The following is an 11,786-nucleotide window of genomic DNA, read 5'->3' as shown; positions in this document are numbered from 1 at the left end:
TCATCCCTAGGGAACAGAAGAGGGGGGCAGAAAATTAGCCTGCTACTTTAACACTGGGAATGTTTAAACAGAACTAGAGATTTTTAAAAAAGGAGAAAAAAAAGCCTAAAAGCAAAACAATATCATTTTGCTCACAAATGTAAAAAAAATATGTCTTTTTTTTTTTTTTTTTTTTACAAACTGATGCTCAATATTAGAAGAAGTAATACTCAAAGAACTGATAGACAACCGTTTTTTTTTCGGGGTCGGGGGGGTGTTGGTGGTGGGATTGGTGGAGGGCGGGCGGGGGGGGGGGGGGACAGGATACAGCCCCGATGGGCAGGAGGGTTTCGCTTCAATCAAAACCACAAAAAAAAGATAAACTTTTTGTTGAAAGACCGAAAACAAAAAACATTTAAAAAGTCCAGTCCTCTGGCTGAGGGTGCAGCAGGGATCACATAACTCTAACACTGTGCAGATCCTCGTTGGTCATGCGGTTGATGGAGCGGGAGCTGCTCTCAGGAACGAGGCACTTCATCACCGTGTTCACACACGACTTCCTGTAGGAACTCCACACACTCCCACTGAGAGAGAGAGGGGGGGGGAGAGGGAGAGAGAGGGGGGGGGGGAGAGGGAGAGAGAGGGAGAGGGGGAGAGAGGGAGAGGGAGAGAGAGGGGGGGGGGAGAGGGAGAGAGAGGGGGGGGGAGAGGGAGAGAGAGGGGGGGGGAGAGAGGGAGAGAGAGAGGGAGGGGGGGAGAAAATTATATTTGTACCCTTTTTTTCTACACTATACAGTGTTTGTTTACAACTAAAGCAATCATCATCATTTCAAAGACTAACATTTTTCTACCATGACATATCCATATTCTCCTAAAAACAGAAAAGGGGGGGGAACAAGAGTGGGAGAGGAAAACAATGAATGAAACCCTCACCTGGTCTGACCCTTGACCTCTGTGAGGTCACCGACGCCCACAGTGCGACACATTCCGGTGTTGAGGTCCCAGCTCACCTGCAGGCTGGAGTGGTAGGTGTTGGGCCTGGGAACACACACACACGCAGTTACAGACCACCGCCAGCAGAGGGGGCTACTCCGAGAGACAGATTTTCTGACAGTTAGGCTAGGCTCAGGTTTGCTGTGACAGAGCTGTGATTTATTTAATTTTATTAATTGAGTCTCTCTCTCGTTCTCTCTCGTAGGCAGCAGTGGGGATTACTCACCCAATCCATTACATTGCAGTATTTTTGGCTTGACTAGCGAGTTTGTGTTGTGATACTCAACAACATTGAAACGTAGTTCCGTGTTTCAAAAGAAAAGTCTGAACATTTTGATTGGTTGCCGACATGCGGATCAAAACACTAGAACGTGTCACATATGCCCAAACTAACCAAATTTGGGGGGAAATGCTCCCTGATTCGGACCAAACGAGCTAGGTGTGAACGCGCCGCGCCCTTAGATGAAGATCAGATCACATTTTATGACCAATTAACGCAGAAAACCAGGTCATTCCAAAGGGTTCACATACTTTTTTCTTGCCACTGTATATAAAACCTTGAAATTAAAAAAGGCAGAGATTCAAAATCTTGGTTGCCCAGGCAACAAAGGCGACGTACCTCCTATGCACTAAACACCTGTTTACACGCCAAAAATACACTACAAACAACATGTGAGAGAATAAACAACCTTTTGTTCTTAGAGAGGAAGAGGAAACAGCCTGGCTGGCAACCAGTCAGAGAGACACGCACTGACACACACACACACACGTAGAGAGACAGTGTACCTGCAGTGCTTCTCCTCTGCGTTGGAGAAGGCCAGCAGCAGCAGGCAGTGCTTCTCCTCTGCGTTGGAGAAGGGCAGCAGCAGCAGGCTGATGTTGATCACCACTGTGTTGGTCTCTGGACACACCTGGCACACACACACACACACACACACACACACACACACACACACACACACACACAGACGGAGTTAGTATTCGTGTGTGTCAGAGACAGAAAGAGAGAAAGTGTGTTTGTGTGTGTGTGTGTGTTTGAGAGACAGAGATAGAATGTGTGTCAATGTGTGTGTGAGCCAGAGAGATAGAATGTGTGAGTGTGTGTGTTTGAGAGACAGAGATAGAAAGTGTGTCAATGTGTGTGTGTGAGCCAGAGAGATATAATGTGTGTGTGTGTGTGTGTGTGTGTGTGTGTGTGTGTGTACATCCAGGATGACGACGTCGTAGTCGTAGACGTCGTAGAAGCAGAACTGCTGCAGACAAGAGGCGTCGCTGCGGATCACCTCGTTGATCAGATACTCAAAGTCCAGCGTGAGCTGCTCCACACACACACTCTGAGAACACACACACACACACACACACACACACACACACACACACACACACACATCTAGGGTGAGCTGCTCCACACACACACTCTGAGGAACACATATGGTGGAATAATATGCCTGCTAAGACATTTTATTTATTGATAACACATTCATTACCTTTGAGACTGAATTCACAAGAGTCACTAGACAGTCAGACTGTCTGGGCAGAATCAACACATTGACGACCTCAGCCTAGTAGACAATGAAACCAGTTTCTCTACTTGAAGCTTGACATTGGCTAGACAACAGATACATTTAAATGATCACAAAGACCTAATTGCTCTCTTTTCTCTTAAACCTGCATCTAGAGAGACTGAGCAATCTAGAGCAGTTCTGGGCCTTTGTTTTGCCTCGGTCCAGTGCTCTGAAACTCGACCAGACCAGTTTGTGACTTTTGTTCCCCTTTTCCACCTTTGTGTCTCTAGGAGAAAGTGGGGGTCGATTCCCCCCTAACCTCTTCTCAATCTGCATCACAGCCAGTCCTTCTCATACAGGAAATGCCTGTGATTGGCCTGTACCTCATCTCGGCTGGCCGACTGGCCCCACCTCCTCTACACAGCAGTCGGGGTGCCCGATCACGTCTCTTCACAACACTGGCTCCCCGCTGGTGGAATGAGCTCCCCACGGCTGTCAGAACGGCAGAGTCACTACCCATCTTCCGTCGTAGACTGAAGACCCATCTCTTCAGGTTACATCTTAACTGCTCCTCCTGAGACATCTTCTGACCCTCACCACTACGTCTCCTAAAGACACCCGCTTTCCCCTCTACTGTGTCCCTAAGAACTTCTATTGCCCCCCCTTGTACTGTTTCTCAGTTTCTCCAGTAAAAAAAAAAAAAAAAAAAAGTTTTAGTAGAAGGCGATAATAGGGAGAAGGTTTTTCCTTCTATCAGTGGCCCCGGGCCCGAGCTAGAGTACTCTTCCTGCAACGAATGGTGGACTGCTGATTCACATGCTTAGTATTCAAATGTATTGATTGTAAGTCGCTTTGGAATAAGGCGTCTGCTAAATGCCAAAAATGTAAATGTAAATGAGGGCGGGCTTGTTGCCTGAGTGTACCTGAGTGTATAAAATACAGATTTGCCCCTGTGTCTGGACTTTCAGAGAACCTTTGTCGTATCAAGACAGATCTTGACACGCTGTAAACTTTCTCCTTTTGCAAAAGTAAATTAAATACCTTTTCCTCTGCAATTTGAAAAGAAGCAGGCTGCCTTTTTGATTCTATATTTAGATATTTCAATGACACACACACACATCTAAGGTGAGCTGCTCCACACACACACTCTGAGGAACACACACACACACACACACACACACACACACATCTAGCATGAGCTGCTCCACACACACACTCTGAGGAACACACACACACACACACACACACAAATCTAGTCAGCTGCTCCACACACATATACACACCAGGGTTTCCGTTAACCGGTAATTACCGGTCTTTGTCCGGTAAAAGTTGTTGAAGTCCGACAAATTGAAAACTCGTCGGACAAAATGTCCGGTGAAAATTGGCTTCGGCCACCATCTTCAGCTGAGCACCAAACACACACACACCCACACACACACAACACCGCCTGAGAGAGAAGGACCCGCCCCCTCCAGCCAGCCTATAGGGTATAGGCTAACCAAAGGGGGCGGGTCCCTCCCTCCCGGGCAGTGCCGCGCGTGCACGAGTGTGTGCGTGCCCGGCGCCCAGCCGAAAATGGCGGCCCGAGGCGGAGCGCCTTAACTTTATCGCACAATAACAAGGATAACAAACGAAACGGACAACATTTACACTAAGATGGAGACAAACTTCAGCGATATGATCTAACAGCCGGTCTTCAGGACGACATACAGACCCGTATGAGCTTACAGGGCTATCCCCTAAGTATGATTTGACAGGCAGCTAAACGAAATGCCTTCCCAACCAGCGAGACCTGGGGGGTATTCCATCAACGTCGCCAAATGAAAATCCAGGCTCACCCCGACAAGTCTCGCGAGATCTATCAAGGTATGCCTGGATCTTTTTAAGAGTCTCGCGAGACTTAACGAAAATAAGCCCAGACCCTCCTCCAGCGATGTCGATGGAACACCCCCCTGGTTATAGAAATGACGTTGTTTTATTGATTTAACACTAGGGGCGCGCCGTTTTTTTACCTACTAAAGCGCGACGAGGTGTGGAATCACACGACCACTATTCACAATGGGGGAGGGTGTACTGACCCACAAAAATCGCTAGATGGCGATGTCACGCAAGAAGCGTGGACACGCAACAGAAACACACCGTCCCCCACTGCCCGCAGCGCAGAGCGGAGTGGAGAGGAGATTCATCTAGGAGATTGATCGAGACTGCAGGAGTTTTCATTACTAACGAATGAAAGTTGATTAGCATTATTAAAAAATAACTGTAATATATATTACAATGTTGTCCCTTTCACACATAGTTCCAAGTAATTTCCTTGGAATCCCAAGCTGTGTTGACCAGGTATCTGTAATGTTCACATTTATATATAACAGTAATACATATAGCAATAAAAGACAGCGCTGTAAATAGTGTTATTCTTGCACAATTGCACCCACAACGTGTTATTGCCGTCCGGAGTTGATCAGCTCCAGATTGAACCAAGGTTCTTCGCTACAGAAACATTTTCACACAATGACAAACATGTGATGCGTTTTATATTATATTCTTTGAACAACAGAACGGGACAGGCGCCAGAAACTGCCATAATATACCATACATATCTGCCATATATCGTACCTCCGTTTTATATTGAGAAATATGATGATAAATACATATAGGGCGGAGCTATGATATGTGGTGTGTGGCTAGATATTTTCATGTAGCACTGTGACTGTGCCTATCTGTGGATTATTATTTATAAATAGTGGTCTCCTAAGAGGAGCGAGTCTTGATTTGTTTTATGCAACAAGGAGGAGACAATGGTTACAGAAACACACCTTGGGACTTGGTGGAGCGGGGGAAACCCGATGTCTTTGTTCAATGATCGGAAACGATTGAGAGCCATCAACCCTCCCTGGGGGTTGATGGGAGCCATCAACCCTGGGGGTTGATTGAGAGCCATCAACCCTGTAACTTAGAAACGAGTCGTCCCATACAGTGATTTTGTTTGTGCCTACTTGTTAGAAACAGAGCCTAGTATGTTTATAACCAAGTGCTTTAGTTTCTCTGCAATTGGCTACTATGCTGCCAAAATCAACTATCCAAATATGAATCTGCGTATATCTATGTACAACCTTGTTGTAGCCTATTATTATCATGGTCGACATGAGAATTGTTGGCTACTTCATATCACAACTGAACATTCATATATAGCCTATTGCATTATTTGAAAATTGACAGCGCTGTACATAGTGTCATTCAATGCACAAGCACGTAATTTCAAACGATTTTGGTCGACAGCGAAATACATTATCAATATCTTATTATCAATTCAACCCACTCAGAAATATCTGTTCGTTATATCGTTGATGATTACAGGCATAATCATCGCAGACATCATTTTATTTGATGTACACATTTCACGGCAAGAGACAGTTTATTCTCCCAACAATTGTTTGTTCACTGCACAACATGAACACAGTGAGGATTCAAACAAACACAATAATGAATACACTCTGCAACGGGACAGGCGCGAGAAACTGCCGTGGTTGAAACTGCCGTGGTTGAGAGAGTTGAGTACAACTGAGTACAACCTTTCTGGTGGGGGATTGTTTGAAGGGCTTGTTGGAGGAATTGGCATCCTTTGTGTGGTCAAGTCAAAAGTCAAAAGTCACTTTATTGTCCCATCACTGGGAAATTTGTATTGGGCTTACACCCCACAGCAGCCAACAAAGAACAACAGACAATACAGAATGTTAACACACAAACAGAAGGCAGCCTTGATTAAAACAAGAGTGGAAATAAAACGATAAGCAAGATATGTTCAATATTCATCTGGTGCAGTTTAAAAGTTTAACAGAAACGGGAATAAAAGAATTTTTAAATCTATTTAGTCTAGCGCGGGGGACTCTGAACCTCCTCCCAGAGGGCAGCAGTTCATACTCTGCATGTAGGACATGGGAGGGATTCATGATAATTCTATTAGCCTGTCTGAGAGTAGCCTGTTCAAAAATAGACTGCAGGGATGAGTGGTCTTTCACCCCTATGATCTTCCATGCAGTCTGGTGATCGGAAACGATCAGAAAGAGATCCTTGAGAATAAGATGACCCTCCCCCATGCATCAACCATCAATTGTCAGGATTCATCTGTGATAAACAATTGCCTACTAATTACATTCCATTGAATATGTTTGCATATGAACACACTTATTCCTACATGATCAATATCTTATTATCAATTGGCAATACTCTCTCCCTTCTTCTCCTTACTTTCCTGTCTGTCTTCACTATATCTGGGACTGCCCCACTCAGAAATATCCGTTCGTTATATCGTTGATGATTACAGGCATAATCATCGCCGACATCATTTTATTTGATGTACACATTTCACGGCAAGAGACAGTTTATTCTCCCAACAATTGTTTGTTCACTGCACAACATGAACACAGTGAGGACAGCACACTTGTCTGTCTTCACTATATCACGCAAGAGAAACACACCGTGGGAGAAACCTGATCTTATTGTTCATTGATCGGAAACGATCGAGCCATTCAACCCTCCCCCATCAACATCAAGTGTATGTAACTCAGAACTTTGTAACCAGTCATGTGGACGATTTGTCTGTGGCACATGCACCAAGCCAGCAACGGTGTGCTGGGGATGCTGACTGTCCCATGGCCAGGCCTGATGCCTCTCCTGCCCTGTCTACCTGACAGCGCCCACGCTGAGCGCTCCGGCGACCTCCTATTCACTTTCTACTTTTTTTAAATATATATTGGTGTTCATATTAATTACCATACTTTTTACTTGGAAGAATTGACGTGAACATTGCAAGTAAATAAAAATGTTACTTGAATTATCTGTCTCTCTGTGTTCGTTTGTAGTAGAAATATCACATCTGATATATCTATGTAAATAGATTTCACTGCAACATGAACACACTATATTTTCACTTTTCACAACAGCTATTTTCATTTCATTTATAATGTGCAGTAAACAAACAAAATAATGTATACTCTCTGCAATTGGCTACTATACAATGGTGCCAAAATCAACTATCCAAATATGAATCTGCGTATATCTATGTACAACCCTGTTGTAGCCTATTATTATCATGGTCGACATGAGAATTGTTGGCTACTTCATATCACAACTGACTTTTAGACTTTTATTGCCATGACATGTAAACATGTTAGGAATTTGGTTTGGAACAATGGAGCACGGTTTACAGCAGGATAGGTGCAAGACAGGACAAGACAGTGCAAACCAACATCAAAGTGCAAGAGTCATAATTAATATAAATATAAAGTGCAGAGATCAAGTGTTCATATCCAGACAGTCCAAAGCTCTCTGGGTGGGGGTGGAGGGAGGGTAGATATATATATATATAGCCTATAGCATTATTTGAAAATTGACAGCGCTGTACAGGCATAATCATCAAAAAAGACATTATATACAATATTATAAATATCCGTTTGTTATATAATATTTGTTGATGAACTACTTTGCTGTGGTACCTATGTAATACCACACAGCTTGATAGGTACATACTGTGCAGTGTATCATTCATAACTGTACATAGGCTACACATATCATAATATCTTATCACTATTGCATGGAACTTGGGTGAAAAAAAAACCTCAGCTCCAACAAATCTGAAGGGATTGTAAAAGTCATACTGTACAGTTTATCATTTTCATAACTGTCTGTACATATACATATCTTATGTATCACTATTGCTATATATAGCCTATATATAAACACATTATGTTACAAATATCAGTCTTATCCACTGTATCTAATTCAGCACTGAAGCCTGAAGGTTGAGCACAGTGTGTGCCCCCTTGCTACCTCTGCTGATATAAAAGAGAATTGCAGCCTTGGAGAAAAAGATGGCAGCTGAATCCCAAGGCAAATACACAGACACACACAGAAATACTGCAAAATCGCTTTATACTAACTCGATTTTGAAAATGTAAAGATGCTGGGTGGTAGAACGCACATATCTAGGAAAAGTCATGAAAGGAGGGTCCTGAAATTTGATCGAGTGCAAAGGTAGATTTTTTTTTGTACTCACTGGTGCTGTTTAACACCTCACGGCTGATTAAGTGTTAAAAAAAAGGGTAAAACTGGAAAGAGAAAATAGAAAATAGAAAACTCACATTAATCCCAAACAATTTAACAAACTTCAGTTAACGTAATGTGGAGTCTGTTCATTGATCGATGCTGTCTGTTCAGTTCCCAGTGAGGCGCCCGTTCAGCGCTGGACATAATGGCATAGCGCGCATGCGAATCATGTTATATTATTATAGCTCGCATCTAATCGTATTGGATGAGAAATAGACATTAAATGGCATATATAGGCCGCTACACAACAGTAATCACCGCGACAAACAGCTATATTAGATTTTGGGGGGAAAAAAAAAACTTTTTTTTTTTTTTATTATTATATTTTAATATGATGACCGGAATATATCACGTTTGTCCGGTAAATCGAAATCTTCCCGGACACGATGTCCGGCGGCAATTTTTTCTAACGGAAACCCTGATACACACTCTACAGAGAGAAACACACACACACACACACACACACAGACCTGGCCTCCAGACATGGTGGTGTTTAGTCTAAACTAGCACACCTGCCCTACTGTAGACTCATCACCTACCAGCCATAACAGATGGTCTGCACCAAGGACAAGGTCCTTAACACACACACACACACACACACACACACACACACACAAACACACCTCAAAGTCACGTGGACATCACACACACGCACCTCAAAGTCACGTGGACATCACACACACGCACCTCAAAGACACATGGACACCTTTTAAAGACACATGGACACACACACACACACACGCGCACACGCACCTGTCCGCTGTGCGGTCCTGTCACTAGCTGAAGGTTGCGTCCATTCAGGTCCGTCACTGTGAAGGGCAGCTGGACCGTGTCATCCTCATACCCTGAGAGAGAGGAGGGGGGGAGGGGGGGGGAGGGAGGGGGAGGGAGGGAAGGGAGGAGGGAGGGGGGAGGGAGGAGGGGAGGGAGGGGGGAGGGGAGGAGAGAGGGAGAGGGGGGGAGAGAGAGAGGGGGAGGGAGGGAGGGAGAGAGAGAGAGAGAGGGAGGGAGAGAGAGAGAGAGAGAGAGGGGGGGGGGAGAGGGAGATGGAGGGAGGGGGAGAGAGGGAAGGAGGGAGGGAGAGAGGGAGAGAGAGAGAGAGAGAGAGAAGAAGCTTTACATGAGCCTCACCAAAGTATAGGAGATGGCATGAATACATTGGGGCTACGTTCCCATATCCTCAGTAGCAGCATGCCACATCATATAAACAGCACAGGCTCCATCTGCCTGCCTATGCATTCAGGAGGAGGCTAATCCCACCATCCCACAACCTCACAGGGAAGTGGCTTACTTCAGTTGTGCTACTGACATTGATTGACCATTTTAGAAATCGGCAATAAAATAATAAAAGCAATTCTGATTCTGAATGAGTAGGCCTCTGGCTTTGACGGGCCATGTAGAATGTTTGCCATGTTGCTTGAGACTGATTTCATTCACAAATAAGTTATTATTATTATTATTATTATTATTATTATGAAGTGTCATTGTAGCTTCTGGGTGGCCAGCCCATATGGACTTACACAACACCAGCCTAAAAGAAAACATCTGTTCCCTGTTTATCCAAACATGTCTTTATACCAGAGTGTATGACAAGCGGACAGCGGTTGAATAGTTGCAGTAATATTTACTTTTATCTAGATCTTATTATTCATTGTCTTATCTATTATTGTTAAATGTTGATCTATTTATTTTCTCTCTATATATATGTATCTATTCTTGCCTTTTTTATTTTCTCACTATCCTCCTTTTTCTGTATTTTTTAATGCTGTATGTACAGCACTTTGAATTGTCCCTGTTGTATGAAATGTGCTACACAAATAAACTTGCCTTGCCTATGTTCTGCCTGTCTGTCTCTCTGTCTGCCTCTCTCTCTGTCTCTGGGCCCTATTATGCACTTCATCAATAAGACGAGGCGGTAGATCTAAACTTAAGACGCGGAGGCGTGGTCAAGGCCACTTTGCTATTATGCGTGCGGTAGTGGGCGCCTAAAACCCGGCGCTAAGCAAAGAAATTAGTCATGGGTGTGTTTTGGGCGTCTTCTCAATCAACCCAATCAGCGTGCCAGGTGCCATTCCCTTTAAGAACCGGCTGCGTTGAGTCATTAGCGCTATGCTATTATGGAAGTCCTAAGAAGGAGGTCAGCGCGCTTCTCTGCAGAAGAAAGTAACAAGCTCGTGCATGATTATTTTCTGAATAAACACGGCAATACCTCCGCTTGTGAGTTGAGAAGTATTACAGAGGGGTCGCTGGAAGACTGCAGGAATGACAGATGTTGATGTCATTATATTACGCACGGCATGCTCGTACTGTATGTGCACAGTATGCGGAGGCAACATACTGTACAGCGCTGGCCTCTCCCTTCTGAAATAAAGCATTTATACTGTGACCGTAATTGACGTCTTGCCGTGGAGCCACGTGCGTGTTCATGTGTGCCCACATGCATGCGCAAACCGCGGAGGCGCGCTCGTGTTTCAAAACGTGCATGAAGTCTAAACTTAAGAACTTTTCAAACCACTTCTTAGCGCTAGGAGCAAAGTCAGATCGCATAATAGCAGGGGCGCCTAGTGCACTTCATTAACATATGAACACTCCCACAATGAGCAATATATGCACGGGAGTTTTACGTCTTATGTGTGGGCGCCTATCGACACCTGCATAATAGCAGTAGCGCGTATGAAGCGCATAATAAGGGTGGCGGTAGGTCTTAACCTGGCGGTGCGTCTTAATTAAGACTTAAGACGGCAAGTTAAGAAGTGCATAATAGGGCCCTCTGTGTCTTACCACTGGCGTCCTGCTCTTGCGCCCCCGGCTGTTGGAGGCGGTACTGCAGCCGTGTGTAGTTGACGTATCCCGGCTCGTTGGACCCGGCGTCGTGCAGCGAGGGGGGGGTGGGGGGGAGGCCTGAGGGGGGCGCTGCTCTCTTCCTGTAGAGGATCTGAGACGTCTGACCCAGCTCACCTGCTGGACACACAGATGAGAGGAAGAGGGTTTAACACACACAGGTAACAAACACACACACACCAGACTGAGAGAGACAGACAGAGACAGAGAGAGAGAGAGAGAGAGAGAGAGAGAGAGAGACAGAGAGAGAGAGAGACACAGACAGACAAAGACAGAGAGACAGAGAGACAGACGGAGACAGACAGACAGACAGACAGAGACAGAGACAGACAGAGTTATAGTGTGTGGTATCTGGACATAGAG

General features: G+C 44.8%; 1 protein-coding gene across 1 annotated transcript in view; it reads right to left on the bottom strand.

Annotated features, from left to right (window-relative positions):
* LOC308150116 (DDB1- and CUL4-associated factor 15-like) overlaps positions 1-11,786 on the bottom strand; it is a gene marked incomplete at both ends in the record, with an annotated part of 19,285 nt that continues 7,499 nt past the window's right edge. Inside the window, 7 exons of the mRNA XM_080522981.1 lie at positions 1-6; positions 449-563; positions 913-1,017; positions 1,759-1,883; positions 2,178-2,306; positions 9,336-9,427; positions 11,364-11,540. Of these exons, the coding sequence (XP_080379107.1) occupies positions 1-6; positions 449-563; positions 913-1,017; positions 1,759-1,883; positions 2,178-2,306; positions 9,336-9,427; positions 11,364-11,540 (749 nt within the window). The remainder of the gene's footprint in view (positions 7-448; positions 564-912; positions 1,018-1,758; positions 1,884-2,177; positions 2,307-9,335; positions 9,428-11,363; positions 11,541-11,786) is intronic.

Source organism: Nansenia antarctica (genome assembly GCF_963989245.1).
Source record: "Nansenia antarctica genome assembly, chromosome: 2".
NCBI lineage: Eukaryota > Metazoa > Chordata > Actinopteri > Argentiniformes > Microstomatidae > Nansenia > Nansenia antarctica.
This window is presented reverse-complemented; position numbering and strand designations above follow the sequence as displayed.